The sequence below is a fragment of the Glandiceps talaboti genome, chromosome 5 (genome assembly GCF_964340395.1).
Source record: "Glandiceps talaboti chromosome 5, keGlaTala1.1, whole genome shotgun sequence".
Taxonomy (NCBI): Eukaryota; Metazoa; Hemichordata; class Enteropneusta; family Spengelidae; genus Glandiceps; species Glandiceps talaboti.
The window spans coordinates 27,914,449-27,934,752 of record NC_135553.1 but is presented as its reverse complement, the minus strand read 5'-3'; the positions used below and the strand labels follow the sequence as shown (position 1 = coordinate 27,934,752).

At 36.0% G+C, this 20,304-nt stretch overlaps 1 protein-coding gene across 1 annotated transcript in view; it reads right to left on the bottom strand.

Moving 5' to 3' along the window:
* Positions 1-1,298: 1,298 nt before the first annotated feature.
* LOC144435553 (uncharacterized) overlaps positions 1,299-20,304 on the bottom strand; it is a 53,436-nt gene continuing 34,430 nt past the window's right edge. The window contains exons 4-12 of the mRNA XM_078124140.1: positions 19,948-20,304; positions 16,210-16,329; positions 15,674-15,796; positions 12,070-12,192; positions 10,669-10,788; positions 8,874-8,993; positions 8,308-8,430; positions 1,945-2,061; positions 1,299-1,312 (exon numbers count right to left, since the gene is read on the bottom strand). The exon at positions 19,948-20,304 is cut by the window's right edge and continues 30 nt beyond it. Of these exons, the coding sequence (XP_077980266.1) occupies positions 1,299-1,312; positions 1,945-2,061; positions 8,308-8,430; positions 8,874-8,993; positions 10,669-10,788; positions 12,070-12,192; positions 15,674-15,796; positions 16,210-16,329; positions 19,948-20,304 (1,217 nt within the window). The remainder of the gene's footprint in view (positions 1,313-1,944; positions 2,062-8,307; positions 8,431-8,873; positions 8,994-10,668; positions 10,789-12,069; positions 12,193-15,673; positions 15,797-16,209; positions 16,330-19,947) is intronic.

Sequence of the window (20,304 nt, the reverse complement as noted above, 5' to 3'; positions counted from 1 at the left end):
TTGATCACAGCCATTCCAAAAAAGCATGTCATGGTGGCATATATTTGCGTATGAATATGAAGTACATGTATGTGAATACATCACCATTAGTTTACCAACGTCTAATGAATCAAACGTGATGTGCTACAAAATCATAAAGCGACTAAGTTTTATGCATCATTAAATCATGCTATCTGACATATTCGATAAATCATGACTTTTCAACAGAATATAAATCCTTTGGATGATCAAGTTGAAGCTGTGTCTTGGCTGGCTGTGAGCTTGGACTGTTTGATTTCAACTTCAGGAAGTCAAAACTCAGTCTGAACTACGTTGGTATGGTACATTGCAGAACTATGTATATGACTTTCACAAAGTCAGCTGTGAACAAAGTGCTGGTGATTTTTTTTAAGACAACATAAATACATTTGTAACCCATGATGAAAAATGTTGTCGACTAATAGCAAACATGGCGGTAGTAATTATACATCTATGCTATGTTGTCAAATTTTGTCAAGTTCGATGATTGGGTGGAACATTAAAATCACTGATCTGATCACTTTCATTGCAACAACTTAATCTACATACCCAATAGTAAAGTCCTCACCAAATATGAAGGCAATGAGTATGGTAGTTTTTTTTATTTTAATTTTAAGATGTTTAAACATACATACATACAATGTACCGGTACATACATACATAGACAGACAGACAGAGACAGACAGACACACACACACACACACACACACACACAATGCCATGCCTATAGCACTACTAAACGTCAGTTCAGTTGTGCTAAAATGACTTTCTCATCCAGTCATAAAATAGTACAAAGACAAAGATTCAAAAGTTTGAGAATTTTACTTACAGACATTACATCTATCTCCAGACCAACATTCTTGACAATCACATGAGTAATCATTGCAACCACGTGGAATACATTGACCATTGTTGAAACATGGATTAGAAGGTCCACATGGATCAAGCACTGAAAACAAAATCCACTTCAAAACTTTAGATAATAAATAAAGGACTACAGAGAAATAGAACTTGGAAAACAACACACTATGACATTATTATTATTGAGCAGGCAAGTTATAAAATTCTAACTAATTTGAGAAAGTCATGAGGAAAGGTAAAGAAAATGTTGGAATAGACTAGTTACAAGAAACACAAATACCTTGCACCCAGAACACAGAATTTTTTACAATTAGAAAGGACAGCTGGTAACAATTATGATTGTGACATAAAGTTACATGATATTTGTGTCTTTATTGCTCCTTATCCATAGATTTTAAAATGAAGTTGTTGATACCCCCTTAAAACAATCTATCTTGAAAATGAAACAGAAAACACAATTATATCAATGGTGCAAGAATGAATGTTCATTGACTCTGAAATCATACTTTATAGTAACAAAAATTCCTACTAAAATATCTTGGAAGCAAATCCCAGCACATCCATGACGATGCTGACTAGATGTAACCCAAAATTTGGTATTCACATCCAAAAATTTGTTTGACTTGGCGAGATCAATCTTCATATATAAATTGTATTGTAATCCAAACATGAATTGTTATTGATAGATGACAGGGGGTTTGTTGCTATGTTTTTATTGTTAGATGACAGGGGGTTTGTTGCTATGTTTTTATTGTTAGATGACAGGGGTTTTGTTGCTATGTTTTTATATTGTTAGATGACGGGGGTTTGTTGCTATGTTTTTATTGTGAGATGACGGGGGTTTGTTGCTATGTTTTTATTGTTAGATGACAGGGGTTTTGTTGCTATGTTTTTATTGTTAGATGACAGGGGTTTGTTGCTATGTTTTTATTGTTAGATGATGGGGTTTGTTGATGAGTGTCTTGATATCTACAACACCACACAGTCAGTTTGCTATATCCTACAGCAATGCTCTTTATTGAATATTTTACATTTTTGCTGTGAACAAATGAAAACAGAACTCACACTGGAGACAGGTGGTGCCAGTGTAGCACCCTACACAGGTACATTGATAGGTGTTACAATCAGTAGCAGCACATGTACCACCATTTTGACATGGATCAGGAGAACAAGGATCAAGGTCTGAAAGGTGAAACAAGGAAAATTCCATGCACAATGAATAGAAAAGCCATGCAGAAGAAATATTTGCAATAAAACAAAAGAAACCAGAAAACTTTTTTTATCAATTTTTATCATTTTTTTCAAAAAACATTTTTTTAACAATTTTGAATATCAATTTCTTTCATGAATGCACTTGTACTTTGGGAAAAGATAATTGCAATAATTTACAAACTGAACATATGAAACTATCCTTATTGTTCTCAGTTTCTTTAGTTTTAATTGCTACTGTTTTTCTACACTGATGATAACATGCAACAGACTGGCAAAGTAGGCCCTTGTCACTCAAAGTACACCTTTGAGCCGACAAGCAGCAAAGGAAGCAAGCATGCTAAACATTTCGAAGAACTCACACTGTTGACAATTTGATCCTGAATAGCAACCAACACATGAGCACTCATAACTAGTGCACGATGTTGCCGAGCACTGTCCTGCATTCAAGCAGGGGTTGGGAGAACACGGATCCACCACTGTAAAAATACCAAGTATTCTGTCACTTCATACTTGGGAATAATGGGGTAAGTGGAAAACGGCAAACTTGTTTGTGCACAGAAAAGCTGATCAGATTCACTAAACAAATGGTCAAAATCTTTCAATTCCTTTTCAGACCATGCTTCATAAGCTGTAAAAATAATAATGAAAAAAAAAAAGCCAAAGCGAAACTTTTTCACAAAATATAAGATATTTCTCTTTCTTAATGAGCATAATCAAAATCATCAAACTCAAGAAAGTTCAACATATAATTTTCAAATAAAAAAAACCTAGGAAGAAAATGAATCATAAAAACATTACAGAAATATCAAAGATTCCACTGAATTTTAAAATGACAGTGTTTTCTTTTATCACCACTTTAAACTGCAGGATAGCAGAAATTTCCATTGTTAAAAAAGATAAATTTCCCAACATAAAAAAATTATAAATCCAATTTTACCAACAAACATGCTTTATATCAGATGCCAGGACAACTCAGATGTCCATAAACTTGGTGATAAACAATCAAAATACATGTATACTTTTTTGACAATACAAACCATGTATATGTACACACACACATTTCATTTCGAGTCATATACTTTTCTCTGTGGTACAGTTTTGTAATTATAGCATTTCACAGAAGTAAATAGACAGATTAGATCTGTGTCATGAAAGTAAGAATGACCAATACCTCTAGAAATGTTAGCCCCTTCACCAAGTAGTTTTTGCGATTTAATCTAAGTTTTTCAGCCAAAAATTACATGTTTGACCTAATTTGCATATAGCTCTTAGGATCATGTCATGACTACTTCTTCATCTACACATCCCTAGAAACATCCCAACCAAATTTTAAGCCAATCCGCCAAGCACTTTTGGAGTTTAAGCTTTTACCATTACCCTAAATGCCCATCTTCGATCAGATCATTTTCATTTGAACAATCTAGGTAATGTCCCCACCAAGTACCAGGTGCTGTCATTTACATCCACACAGACACACACACATCCACATGAACATAGACATTCCACTATAGCATTACTGAACCAGTTAAGCTGTGCTAAAAAAGATATCCCTTTTACTATCATGTGAACTGAGTGTCTATTTGATTGTTAGTAAAACTACTTGATGTGAAATGCTATAAACAGTTTTAAACTTGCACCTGTTGATTATGATGACAATCTGGCAAATTTGCTATCAAACTTAAAAACATACAGTTCACTCAAATGGTTCATACTATTATCATCTGACTCAGCAACCATTTTATGTTCTAGCGGCCATTTTGTGTTTTGTTGCCAATTTTTTGTTCCTGTACAGGTAAAATATTAACATTAAAAATATCAATATGCACACATCACATAATGATTTCTTTACAAAATTATGTATAATTTTTAGATTTCACTTCATGACATTTGATGTTTATCAAGGATGACACATTTCCTTTAAACGTTTATTTTAAACATATTTCCAAAAGTCAAAATTTCTATAAAAAATGTAAGTACAGAAGAAAACTGGAATAAAAAAAACAAACAAAAAAAGACATGCAATTATAAACATTCAAAGGAAAAATAAATCATGTTGCACACTATGGTAATCTCATAACATGATTGAACCACATGCAATTAGCACTCTGGTGTTAGAAATGACAAGAAAATATATTTCTTAAATTAATAACAATACTCTCCCACTTTCTTGCATCTAAAGGAAACTTTGACATTGAAAATATAAATATTTTGTCACTAGATGAATGGATTCAGACTGAAATCATTATTGTACTGGTGGGTAGACTTGATAGTCATAGTAATACTCCAGTAGTTCTAGTATCACAACTAAGGCTTCTAATTACTTATGCATAATGTTTCACTTGTTCAGGTCTATAGGATTTGTCAAACAGTCTGTTTGCTGGCTTTACAACTAGGCAGCATAGTAGCAATGACATGATCATAGAGATGATGTAATTGGCATGCCCTGTTCATGGTGAGTCTTTGTGTAGCTCTGGTGACAGACCTGCCACTGATTTCATCCACTTCCTTTTTATGTTCTTTTAGTCTTGTGCCAAAGCTTCCACTATATACACTTTGTCAGGAGAGTGACATGGAATACTGTAGATGCAATCACGGCCAGGCTTGTCTTTCAGATGACGTAAGAAATAATACAGGGTTGTGTGTGGTTTCACAGCTGTGTTGATACCATGTTGTTTGAACACTCTTGCTATTCATTCAGACACCTTCTCCACATATAGAATTAACACCATTGTGTTCTCTTTTTCAGTGGAATCCTATTTCAACCTGGTTTTCTTGGTTTCCTTCAATGACATTCTCCCTTTGACCACTCTGGGTATGCACATTTGCTTAGTGCTTTGGCAAGATGTTGTCCTTCCTTGATCTTATCTTCTGCAAGTTTCAATGTTGTATGATGCTTCTATCTGACAACATTCTGATGACTCCTAGCTTTCATGTAACGGATGGTGTTATGTGAAGTTGAAGAAATATTGGTCTGGAGTTTTCATGTGACAGATATCATGCTAATTTCATCTGCGTGTCTACAAATGGAATATTATCACTAGGACCATGTCACTACACCTATGCCAGCTAGCTGTAAAGCCAGCAAACGTTTGACAGATAGCCTCTTGACCTGAACAGACGAAATGTCACCCATAAGTAATGAGATCCCTTAGTTGTGAGACAACCCCATGAACATTTTTAAGGATATTAACATTGATTTATTCAAATATTGATGTTGATCTTCATTGTTCATCACTATTCATGCCACCAGACCATAGGGGGCATGATACAGTTCATCACTATTCATGCCACCAGACCATAGGGGGCATGATATAGTTCATCACTATTCATGCCACCAGACCATAGGGGGCATGATATAGTTCATCACTATTCATGCCACCTGACCATAGGGGGCATGATATAGTTCATCACTATTCATGCCACCAGACCATAGGGGGTATGATATAGTTCATCACTATTCATGCCACCAGACCATAGGGGGCATGATATAGTTCATCACTATTCATGCCACCAGACCATAGGGGGCATGATATAGTTCATCACTATTCATGCCACCAGACCATAGGGGGCATGATATAGTTCATCACTTTTCATTCCACCAGACCATAGGGGGCATGATATAGTTCATCACTATTCATGCCACCAGACCATAGGGGGCATGATATAGTTCATCACTATTCATGCCACCAGACCATAGGGGGCATGATATAGTTCATCACTTTTTATGCCACCAGACCATAGGGGGTATGATATAGTTCATCACTATTCATGCCACCAGACCATAGGGGGCATGATATAGTTCATCACTTTTCATGCCACCAGACCATAGGGGGCATGATATAGTTCATCACTATTCATGCCACCAGACCATAGGGGGCATGATATAGTTCATCACTTTTCATTCCATCAGACCATAGGGGGCATGATATAGTTCATCACTATTCATGCCACCAGACCATAGGGGGCATGATATAGTTCATCACTATTCATTCCATCAGACCATAGGGGGGTGCCATGCTATACATTCAATTTGGTAACATGAGCCCCCCACAATCTTCTTTTAATATTTATTTACAAGTGGAAGAGTTTTGTTATGGTAATTTGATGTAAACCACTAAATTGCTCCAAAAATGTCATATTTAACTGTTTGATTGATCAAAATAAGTCTATTTCCTTCAAACACTAATGGAGACAGTTTGGATAGTTTTGATACAGAATACTGGCTTACAAGGAAGTCAGCAAGATAGTGGCCTACTTTCATAGCTACAATAGACATTATATTGACTCTGTTTATCTAATATTATTACGTGTTTCACAAAAGGTGCCCGTGTTACATCCTCTACAGTGACAATTTATCTGACCACAGTCGAACGGATCCCGTTGACACACACCGCCATTGACACAAGGATTTAACCGACAAGGATCGTTGTCTGTTTTTATCATTCATTGGGTATGCATTTTGATGGAATGATACAGAAATTAGTATGCAATTTATACCAAAAAAAAAGTTCAATCCACATAAAAATAGTACACTAAGCTGTTTAACCATGCTTTAGCCAGGCAACATATTTCTGTGACTACACCCACATTACTTAAAACTTAAACCCTAAAAATAATATCAAATTGAAGTAAAAGAAACAACAATCTGTAATGCATAAACACCAAACTATAGATAACTACTGCCTTTAATAATATTACATAAATGTCTAAGAAAGGATGCACCTCATAAACAAATCTTTAAAATTTGCAGAATGTATGGACCAGAAACGTTTGGACCAAAATATATGAAATTCACTTGTTTTTAATGGTTTAATTAAATTCACACATTTATCAGTGCCAACCCTGTTATAGATACTGAACTACAAGACATTCCCCCCACCACCACTGAACTACAAGACACCCCCCCCCCCACTGAACTACAAGACATCCCTCCATCTCCCTTCCACTGAACTACAAGAAACCCCTCCCCATCTTTTTCCCACTGAACTACAAGAAACCCCTCCCCATCGCTTTCCCACTGAACTACAAGACATCCCTCCATCCTTCCATTCCCCTCCCCACTGAACTACAAGACATTCCCCATCTTTTTCCCACTGAACTACAAGACACACCCCACCCCCTCCTTTTCCTCACTGAACTATAAGACACTTGAAACCCTGGCCTTTGACTGATAAGATAATACTAATGTGAGAACCTGAGATTGAAACCCTGGCCTTTAACTGATAAGATAACACTAATGTGAGAAACTGGGATTGAAACCCTGGCCTTTAACTGAAAAGATAATACTAATGTGAGAACCTGGGATTGAAACCCTGGCCTTTAACTGAAAAGATAATACTAATTTGAGAACCTGGGATTAAAACCCTGGCCTTTAACTGAAAAGATAACACTAATGTGAGAACCTGGGATTGAAACCCTGGCCTTTAACTGAAAAGATAACACGAATGTGAGAACCTGGGATTGAAACCCTGGCCTTTAACTGAAAAGATAACACGAATGTGAGAACCTGGGATTGAAACCCTGGCCTTTAACTGAAAAGATAACACTAATGTGAGAACCTGGGATTGAAACCCTGGCCTTTAACTGAAAAGATAATACTAATGTGAGAACCTGGGATTGAAACCCTGGCCTTTAACTGAAAAGATAATACTAATGTGAGAACCTGGGATTGAAACCCTGGCCTTTAACTGAAAAGATAATACTAATGTGAGAACCTGGGATTGAAACCCTGGCCTTTAACTGAAAAGATAATACTAATGTGAGAACCTGGGATTGAAACCCTGGCCTTTAACTGAAAAGATAATACTAACGTGAGAACCTGGAATTGAAACCCTGGCCTTTAACTGAAAAGATAATACTAATGTGAGAACCTGGGATTGAAACCCTGGCCTTTAACTGAAAAGATAATACTAATGTGAGAACCTGGGGTTCTAATTGTGATCTTTCACCTCCAAGGATGCATCTTTTCCCTTTATTACAAAACAAATTAGAAACATCAAATAAATACATGCTTATCAAATAAATACATGCTTTACAAACAAGACTCTGCCATTACTGTACAGCCAAAGGGAAAATATGCACCACACTGACTTCTATTCCTTTTACAGTTAATTTCGGATATATTTCTTTCAACAAAGCCAATAATGAAATGATATTTAACCCCTAACAAATAGCAAGGTAAAGCAGTGTAAAGATTTAGTTGAAATCCAAACTTACATATCTGGCAGTTTGTTCCTACATAACACTGTGCACAATTGCATGTGAAGGCCGTACAAGAGCCTGGCACTGCAATACAGGTTCCACCATTTGCACAAGGTGCATCATTACATGGATTCAAAACTGTTGAACAAAAAAGAAAGGAAAATTCCACCATTTACATAGTTTATTAGATCATACTTGCAAATTTGAAACTGCAGTGTGATAACAACTAAGAGTTCCGAGTAGTGAGTAGAATTCAACCAAATCCACTACCATGCAGTTTAGTCATTATCAAATTTATTTGGAAATCCTGGCTATAGCAGCTGACAATGCAAATCAATGCTAATAATTCACATTAATGGTAGTCTTGTAAGAAGACTGGTATTAAAGGGATAAACTAGAAGACTGAAAGATTAGTCACAGTGGTACTCCTCACTGCTGTCACTTACATGTACATCAGTACATTAACAACAATTTGCGGAGTACACACAACAATGAAACTTGACATATCTTACAGTCCACATTGATGGCAGAATATTGGACACACAAAATTCTGTTTTTCCATGAAATTTAAAGTCACTTACGAGTTTCACAATTGTCACCAGTGTAACATCCAGTACATGTGCACAAGTACTGCACACAGCCCTGCATCTGTATGCAAGTTCCTCCATTCTGACATGGATTACCATCACATTGGTTCACCTCTAGTGAAAGTAGAAGGAAAAATGCACACAAAATAAAGTTCAACAACCATGCTAAAAACAGTGCATACTGCATTAATGGCTTGACTGTATTCTTTCCAGTAGAATATTTTCACACGATAGCTAAGAAGCTAGAACAACCTTCTATCTTCTATACTTACCAGCCAAAGCCCTGTAAGGGTCAATCTTGGGTCTGGTGGCTGTTCTCATATTATTTTTGCATAGAATGAAGTATGTTTGAAATTGATTTTCATTATAAAAAGAGGGCTTGACACCCTTGTTACCATGGTACCACTAGGGAAAACAAGTTATCAACACACTATCATATACAGACACTAACTAAAATTATAATTGTTGCATGTGCTAGATTACACAAGTGGATGATGGGGGTGGTATCATGTCTTGGTTTATATGTGGATATAATCACACTGTAATCAAGAGAGGGTAGAAAAGGAATGGGGTTGAATGTGCAGTCACTTGAGGAAAACTTGCTATCAGAGATGCCATCCTGCTCTGAGTGTAATTACATATTCAATATTAATTACAACATGTTGCAACAGTAGTTTTATAGTTTGTCTCTCTTAGTTTGTCAATAGTATAGTAGTATTTGTTCAGGAAGAAGTGATTGGCATTTGGCTGTTTCACAATCAATGCTTCACATAATGTTGTGCTAGGGAGCAAAAATAGAAAGTTCCTGAAAAGGTTTTAACATTTAAAAGTAATCCTGGTTGGTAGTTCAGGAAATAAATTGATGAATACCACTTAATTGTTGAAGAGATTAACATGTATACATACATGTATGTATTTACTTTGTGTTCATAATAAAACCACCTTGTAGTTATATCACCATATCCTATCACAATCCTGGGCACACATACTACCTTGTAGTATTGAACACAGTAAAAGTTATCTAACATACCAAACCATCCTATATTACTATAACTGCTATAGTGTGGTGTCATTACACTGTCATTTTGGACACTATCATTTTGTGTGCCATATAATACGAAACTTTTAGGATCCTCAATGTTCTCCTGTATACAAAAATGTATTTATATCATATATCTCCTAGCTTCAAAACTTCTTTTGCTCCATCAGCTTACAGGGTATAAAAATCAGCGGTAATCTCTTGCCAAACCTTATGTCATAACTCATAACATAACATCTTAAAATCAATAATGACAGGCCGAGCCAACCAACAATTACTTGATAGTAAAGAATAACCTTATACTCAACTCTCCTCGGATGTGAATTATAGAAGTAGACACATAACAAAATCATTCCATTATAGAGCTACAGACAATTGCAAAATACTGTACATACTGCATGGTTGTATATCAAACAGAAACGCTGTACAGTATTTTGAAATTGACTGTATCTATTGCTGCACAACTGGTTAAATCTACATTATTAAATCTACCAACATTTTGAGTGTACCAACGTAACAATCAAAAAGATCATTTTTGGACCTATAGATGTGGGCTGAATAGGTGTGTATATATACAAACAAGATCGATATTTCTGTCTTGTAGAAATAGTTATTATAGTGAAGATCGAGGGAGCTTATAACAGTTTACTTAGTTGTGTTTTAATTTGTTAACAATTCAACAGTAGAAAGAAGCACTGTTTGTGAACTAGCCAATTGTTAGTTGCTAACTTTAAATATATATATACTTACGTGTAGCACAATTATCTCCAACCCAGCAGCTATTACAGACACAGGAAACATCTTCACAACTCTCATGCATTACACATTGTCCATTTACACATGGATTGTTTACTTGGCATAAATCAACAGCTGTAGTACAGCAAACACATATAATATTAGTTGGTATGGCAAAACATACCATCACGGTCACAATGGCAATGTCTTACAACCAATCAGCAACACACTAAGAACAGCAACGTAATATTAGCATGATAGTGATATATTCATTCATTAAAATTTACATGCCTCCTCAGCGATCAGGCTAAAAAGTGTAAACATGTACTAAGAAGATCAATTCAGGCAAAATAATGAAGGTAAAATAGCAATGAACGATTAGCCGACATCTACATCAGATTTTAATCAGATTGACAATACTACATACTACTACATACTGACTTTATATTCATACTACATACTACTACATACATATACTACATACTGACTTTATATGTTTTGTAGCCTTTATTATGATGTGTAATGTTACTTTTGAAAAGCCTATAAGTGTTATTATTATGATGATTTTTTTTCCAATTTTATTTTATTTGTACCTTTAACAAATCCTCAGGGTTTTGTTACGTGTAATCAACGAATCAACAAATCATACTACATACTACTACATACTGACTTTATATTCATACTACATACTACTACATACTGACTTTGTACATACTACTACAAAATACTTATTTGAAATTGATTGAGCTGTGTGAAACAATTATCAATTTTGGCAGATTAAGTTACAATGTGTGTGTGTGGGGGGGGGGGGTTTCCTGGCACGTGTCCTGAGCTGACACGCGGGGTCCTAACAGCCTCACTGTCGTAGTTGTCTGTGATACCTCAGACCCTCAGACATACTAGAAACACGGCTTTTCCCTTGATGTGTCACTTATTTGCTGTAGCGATAATTAATCCTAATTAGGGGCCGTTGTTTATGTACGAAGTTGCGATGTTACGTTTTATCACGTATGTAACGCGATATAAACCGTACAGACCCGAAGTATCGTTTTGCACAACGTTCACAGTTTTCGGAGAGAGTTTACCCAAAAGGCATGCTTGAAGGGTGAGCGTGACAGCAGGAAGAGGGATTAAGAGCCTCATTCACACCCAATATAATAGATGTTTCTAGTCTGTTCGTTAATGGTCTGGGGCACCACTGACTTGTCTGTGTCTGAGGTGATGATACATGTATAACATGGAAGTACGGCCCACTGTCTATGGGTGTCGATGCTACTTTCAATTAGCAACTTCACGAGCACCAGGACTAACTCAAAGAAGTTTAGTTTTTAACCTGCTCTGAACTACTGATGATCGCCCCAAAGTTACATGTCAACCTTGCAACCTTGTGGTCTGGTTACTTCCCGGGTTACTTACGTGTTATACAGGTATCGCCCTGAAAGCACGGTGTACATTGGCAGTTAAACGACGTACAGGAACCGACTTCACGGGTACACGTTCCTTCATTCTGACATGGATTTGGCGCACACTGGTCCAAAACTGTAAGAAATACGTGAAAATATAATGATGGATTGGGCTAACAATTTACGCTTCATATCTGTGACAATATATGCTGAATATAAAGCAAGTGGGTTGGTACTTCCATGGTTATCCTATACAGACGCCGGGAAGATGTCGACCACAATGAGGTCAATCAACGTATCACTTACGTGTATTTGTAGTGGTTCTTACTTTAGGGGTACACCATTTGATTTCGGGGGGGGGGGGCTGGAGGCTTTTCGAGAAGAAAAACAATTTGTCGCCTAGGAAAAGATATGCCGACCAACCCAAGACAGAAAAAAAGCTGTTTCAAGGGTTGAGCTAAAAAAAAAAAAAAAAAAAAAATGAGCTGCAAGAGCAGAAACTAGCTACAAATGTCAAATTCCCAGGTAAATGTATTTCTTGCGCGGCTGCACCTAAACTTCTTGTCAAAGGTTTATATTATTAACTGTTAGCAAATGCTGAAAAACAAACCGAAACATACCTTCAAATCAAATTACTATGAATACTGACTTGACTTAGTACCTTGACTGTAATTTTTCATAATGATAATTTTAAATTGTATGACAAAAATATACTTTGAGGATTTTTCTTGGTGTTAGTTTTCTGAATTCAAATTTCAATTGTGATCAGGCAAAGGTATTGTCATCACCTTGACATGTTAAAATAACCCCTGAATAGCACTTATAGGTATTGTCATCACCTTGATATGTTAAAATAACCCCTGGATAGCACTCAAAAATGTCTTCGGGTTGCCCTCTATATATAGTGATGAATTTAGCAACAGCGTTAGCTCCTGTAGTGAGTTCCATAGTGGTAGTATTTTGGAATATAATGAATGTGGATAGCAGTCTTTGTTTGTGGTTATCACTTTGTATTTATGAATGCCTGATTGCCTGGTCTGTACTGAACGTGAAGTATTTGACGACTGAAGTTATTCGGTGAGCGTACGAAGCACGAAACATGATGTCAGCAGTCTAAATGATCAACGAATCCCAAGAAACAGATAACAAGAAAGTCAGTGAGCACTTTCACCGTGAATTCGCCAAGCACAGGGCACTTAGTTATGTTTACGAAAACAGACAGACAGACAGACAGACAGACAGACAGACAGACAGACAGACAGACAGACAGACAGACAGACAGACAGACAGACAGACAGACAGACAGACAGACAGACAGACAGACAGACAAACAAACAAACAAAATAAGTAAGTAAATAAACAATAAAGAAAGAAAGAATGAAATACTGACAAGCACAAACAAGAGTGTAATGACAAATCATTATCAACAACAAGAGTTGAGTACTATATGTTTTCGTATACGCGAAATTTCCACAACTGTGGGTATGTACAATACTGTGACAATTTCCACAACTGTGGGTATGTACAATACTGTGACAATTTCCACAACTGTGGGTATGTACAATACTGTGACAATTTCCACAACTGTGGGTATGTACAATACTGTGACAATTTCCACAACTGTGGGTATGTACAATACTGAGACAATTTCGCATATAGGAAAACATATAGTACTGAACTCTTGTTGTCGATAATGATTTGTAATTACTCTCTTGATGATGCTTGTCAGTATTTATTTATTTATTTATTTATTTATTTATTTATTTATTTATTTATTTAGTATTGTTTGCGGGTTTGTTTGTTTATTTATTTATTTATTTTGTTTGCTTGCTTTCGTAAACATAACTAACTAAGCCTGAGTGCCCTGTGCTCCAAGTAGATGCAATACTATACTGTAGCAATTTCGCTACGTCGCTCTCGGTCCTCCGCTAATTTTTCTTTGCAAACCCCGGAAGAAATAAAAAGTAAAACGAAACATGTTGAGTCACACAAAATAAAATAAAAAAGAATAAAACAGTATTGTCAATAAAAACAAAGCTACAATTATTGCAGCTAACCCCCAAGATGCAACGGAAGTGAAAAAACAACAATATAGCAACGGTTAGAGAAATCAAGTTTTCAAGAACTAAACCTCAGACCACTATATTCTCTATAGTGGTCTGAGTGTGAAGTGAGTTACAAGAAAACGGACGAAACTACACCAAATTTAGTGAATACAACGGTTAGATAATTGGACCAAAGTTCTGAAAAACATACCACATGCACAGTGAGAGAATAGCAGTGTACGGTGGCCGACTAAGCACCAGTAACACTTGTAAGCAAAAATACCAAAGCCCATAGCCGTCATTGACAATTTCAAAAACAAATATTGAAGATGGATATCAAGGCCCAAGATCACCGTCATATGGGAGCTCAGAATAAAGCCGAAGAATGAAGGGAAGACATATTACTTTATTTAGACATAGTGAAACACAGAAAGGAACACTATTCTTGTACACACTAGGAAAGAAGGACAGGTCTATCTACAAAACCATGAAATCATATATTGCATGGTTAGCGTACTGTATAATGAACAGAGGTATTGAAGGTTATGAAAGCTTGTCTTTCTAATATTGTCGGTCAATGTCACTGGATATTATCAGTACAGTTAAATCATACAAACATATACTGTTAGGAAGGTCATATTTTATATAGTTTGATAAAATGACAACCAATAAATATTGCAAATAAAAACAGATGACGGATTGGTGGATCCGAATATGAATCCCAAAATAGCATTGTTGATACCTGACCTGACCTGTACGACCTATACATGTACCAAACCTGCATTTTGTACGGACTGGTTTGGTACCCTGTCTATTTTGCTTTTACTCCTTGTAAGTGATGTGATTCTGCATAGTATTGTCCCGTTTCTCCAACGTATATTGGGACCCATTAGATCCAACACTTTTCACAGTGTATGCTATAGACTACGTTTGTTTTGCAGTGTGTGTCCGATAATTCATTGTGTGCCATACCTACATAAGTGGCCTAGCAACCATGAGCATGTCCTTAGCAACAGTCAAATGATAAGGTTTATTGCAAATATAACAACAGGGATGGGTAGGCAATTAAATACATTTTTTTAAATATGCAAATGTCCTTAGCAACAAGAACATGCCCATAGCAACAGGTAAACGATGATGTATAATGCCAATATAACACCAGTCAAGGAAAGGCAAGTGTAAGAACATTCCAAAAAGGTATGCAGATATGCCTAGCAACAAGACCACGCCCATAGCAACAGTTAATATTGCAGATATAACACCATGGATGGGTAGGAATGGAAAAAATATTCACAAAATGTATGCAGGTATGCTAAGCAACAAGACTACATAATCACAGGAGAAAATTAAACTGTACCATTAACAGTTGTGCTACAACACTTTTGGCGCTTTTATTTCAAGTAAAACCTTGATAAAGTTGTATTAATAATTGCAACATATAATGAATACTCATTTGTCGTTCACATAACCTAGGCATCTTTCGGAAAACTACACCGTTATTTGTATTATTATAGAAAGGCATTGTGTAAACGTAGCCCGAATGGTCAAAGTAACAATAAAAATGTAACTTACATATACTGCACGTAGGCCCAGAGTAGCACCCAACACACGAACATGACACATCTAAACAACTTGGTAACATTGTACATTCAGCATTGTTCTGACAGCTATTGGCAGTTGTACAAAGATCCGTTGCTAAAACACAAATACATAATGTATGCTTATAACATGCTGCAGTCCTAAGTCTAAAAATACAACCACAAGTAAGACCTATATAAACAGTCAATTATAATTTCACAAATTAACAAAGGTGCCATCGTCATTTTGAAAGCTGACAGAAAATCTGTCGACAAAAAGGTATCATATCAAAACGAGTATTTCGGCTAGTCTTGAAAGAGAGGCTTACAAAAACTTAGCAAAAACATGAAAAATACACATGGTACACATGGTATGGTAATAGAGACAGAGACAGACAGAGACATACATACAGATAGATAGATAGATAGATAGATAGATAGATAGATAGATAGATAGATAGATAGATAGATAGATAGATAGATAGATAGATAGATAGATAGATAGATAGATAGATAGATAGATATACTTACGTATTTCGCAAGTTTCACCCAACCAACAGGCTGTACACAGGCAAGTGTAACTTTCATTATCAATGGTTGGAATGCACGTACCCTCATTCCGACACGGATCTAACTTACATGGATCATATCCTACAATTATAAACACATACGTGTATTTTTAAAGGTATATTTTATGTAAAGATTCTAATACATAGTAATACGAGGAGATTGAACTAGGTGACCATTTTTAAAGTAAATAAACATTGTGATTTCCATACATATACGTCAACATTAATCACACTATCTTTCATATCTGTTCTATTTTTCAATGCTGATATACTTTTCTTTGTTGTTTGCATTGTTTAGCAAACCTAACCCCACCCCCTTGCTTGCTAGCTTGACGACTATATGGGTGGGGGAGGAGGGGGCTTGTCGGCAGAAACAATGTACACATATATTAGCAATGTACAGCCATTACAGGATGAGCATGCAGTTTCGATCAGATACATCGAGTTCAGTGAGACTGGCTACAATAACGATTATACACAATCAAGTGTCTGCTGTACATTTGGATAATGGTGTAAAGAGTACCAGGATGCATACTGCTACGTTTATAATCGACAAATTGTAGTAAACTTTCAAAATCAAACTTTATTGTGACCACGCAGATCACACAACGAAACATTTTCACAGTGAGCAGCCCATCTCTAGCTCTGCTGTCTTAGAACCCTTCAAGTGGGAAGTACCTTGGGGAAAGCACGAGGGAAAATGAGGCCCAGGCTGATGGTAAAATGTGACCGATTCCCGGTCGTCACCCCTTAACGTTCTTTCTCTAAAACACGCCCCTCTCCTGTTAAAGTATTTGTATAATAACTTGATATGACTCATTGTTAAAATTTTGTCAGAAACGGAAAAGGACAATAGTGGTAAGGACTTAATCCCAGTTTTATATACAGCCTGCAATACAGATCTTGATATCACATCCCATCGAAACTGTGTCCTCCTCTTGTAAACAGCTATATTTGAGCCAAAATGACATACATTTTAAGGAGGGCCGCTAGTTTCATTTTCAATATAGACTCCAAACGAAACCCAGCAAAGAATTCAAATGTGAAGAGAAAATAGGGGTCGTCATATTTCCTATTCGCAAGAATTCTCCAAAAATTGATAAAATCACTAAAATCTACTATTAAAAAATTATATAATGCATATATTCTGAAATCAATGAATATTTTTCCAATACTTTTACAGTTTATAAGAAATTTTAATTACATTTTGTTGCCCCACACTATTATAAACTTCAATAATATCGTCAAAAATAATATTTTGAGAGTCTATAAATATAATGTTTGGTTCAGATTCTGTATCTGTAGAGAATTGGACGGAATCTACTAGAATAACCATAGATTCTTATCTAAACTCCCTGTAAAGGATAGGTCAAAGGTCGGTACATTGGTGAAACACTACGTACAGTTTTAAATATCTTATACCAACGATCATGATATTCCAGGTAATACTATTTTATTATGTGTTAATTTTAAAAAGGCCTTCGATTCAATTGAATGGTCCTTTCTTGAGCTTGCCCTGAAGAAATTCATTTTGGTGATTTCCTTTATAATGTGGATCTCTACTTTTTATAAGGGCATTTCAAGTTGCATAATGGCGTAACTTCTGGATACTTCCTGTGTACTAGAGTTTCACGTCATTGTGACCCTTTATCTCCGTATCTTTTTGTAATTGCAATTGAATTGATGCCACTGCTGTTAGACAAAATAGTAAGATTATGATAAACTGAACTAACGCTGAGACACCACAGCCTTACTTTCTGACATTAAGTCTAAATATTTTGGTAATTTGTTTGGCCTTTTATATCACTAACAAACAAACAAACAAACAACAAACAGAGGCAATTTGGATTGGAAGTAACAAGTGCAATACTTCGAAGTGTCTTGCTCTATCCTGGCTTGATAGGCCTCTAAAACGTCTGGGTGCGTACATCTCGTATGATGAAACGAAATCAAACAAATGTAATTTTCAAGATAAAATTGATCGGGTCAGGGACTGTTTTATTGTCTGGAGATCAAGTTGCATTATGAATAATGTAGCATCTCTTTTACCAAACTCTTTTGAGTACTTGAAGCAAATTGAGAGAAACACAATATCAATGATTTCGGACTGTAAGAATGGAGGCTTGAAAGCACCTGACAGTCCATCATGTAATTTTGATGAAATTTAAACAAATTGTTACTCTCAGATTTCTCTAAGTATCTTTTACATCCTGGATATTGGTACGGAATCAGTTGGAGCAGTCTTTACACACTGAGTTTTATGGAATAACAGAATTTTTCAAATTGGTGGTAAGGAAGCGTCATCCAATAGCGATATGATGCAAGTGGGAATCTGGTAACCACGACATTTTTCAAGGATACTAACAGAGTAATCCCTTTTGATGTTTGGGTAAATCGAGGTTTCTTGTTGGTACTTTTGTGTTTGGGCGGTACTAGATAATCAACTATAAACTGGCACAATACCACCTTTCAACCGTGAACACAATTCTTTATATCCTCCAGATTTGTAAATTTTATCAGAGTGTACTCATTCTTAAGGAGATAGCTTTCATGAAACCTCGTATTTCCCAATACTCTACAACACAGAGTAGAGGGGTCGTTTTCTTTTACACGTCAAATCCAGGGTATTTCAATACCACACATTGTATCAATAGACATCAAATCCAGGGTATACCACACATTGTATCAATAGACGTCAAATACAGGGTATTCCAACATAAAGTTTTGTAAAATTATCTTGCTGTTAATTATTGGCTTAAGTAATGGGGCATTCGCAGTAATGAGGCAGGTTCATTTTGCTCAAATCATAGCGAGTATATTTTCCATCTTTTTTTTGTGAATGTGAAACTGTGTTACTATTAGGTGAATTTTGGGAACGTTTCAAGACATGGTGGAATGGAATGACAGGATTTTCCACTAATATTGATAGCGATGTTATTTTGTATAGGTCAAAACATTTCTCAGAAATTCTCAAGCTAAACAGTTTATTTATCAGTCCTGAGGATCAGCAAGACTACCACAATTCCGAACTTTACTGACCAAATCAAGCAATTGTACAAGACTGAAAACCAAATTGCCATTACAAATAACAGACAGGCTAAATTTCAAAACAGAGGGTCACTTTTGAAGAATTTCGGATAATTATTTTGACTGAGTTGTAAGAGTTTTCATTATATTTCCTTTTGCCACTCTGTATGGTCCCTTATGGTCAACGTGCTTTGTGTTTTTCGTTTGCAGCAGCGTCTTCCTTCTTTTGTTTTGTCTTTGTACTATTAAATATATGTTACAAATAAACAACATAGATTCCTATCTAAACTCTTCGGAAAGGGTAGTTGTTGTTTTATGTACCTAACAGACACATGATCACAATATTATTTTTCATCCCACAAAGCGAAATCCATTCTATACTTCACCAGCAAAAACTGTTGTTTATTTCCCCATGCTATTCACTCAAATTTGCAAACAGCATTGAACAGCTTCGATTTCGGTTTGTTTTCTTTGGAGAAATGATTAAGAAATGACTTTTTATCAATATTTTGTATTTTAAACAAAGATTGATGTCAGGATTGGATTTTTTGTCTATAAATTGTACCTTGTGACATGTATTAACGATTGCATGATTCAGTTCTTTGTATACATTTCAGACCACTAAACAAGGTCTGAGTATGTCATTTGTTTATTATGGCACGTTTTCACATACCTGTCATCTCCCACGTCACTTTCCAACCTTCCAGTTCAATTGTCTTGTCAGTGTCAAACACCAGGTAGGCTGTATCGCCTGGTATAACATATGTCCCAGTTGGTGCGGAAAGGCCTTCAAATACATACTGTAGTGGATCATCTTGGTCCATGAACCTCATAGGCACGTTATATGCAAGGCCGGGTCCCAAGTACAGTTCATCTTTGTCTACCTCTATTTGAAATACAGTTTGGTCGAAAGTAAAGGCGATCTCAGTTGCTCCAGGAATGTAGAGTAGGTATGTTTGTCTATGTCTATTGTTATATTTTCTTCCATCACCGAAATTCGGTGATGTAAATTCGCCGGTTCTACAGGAAT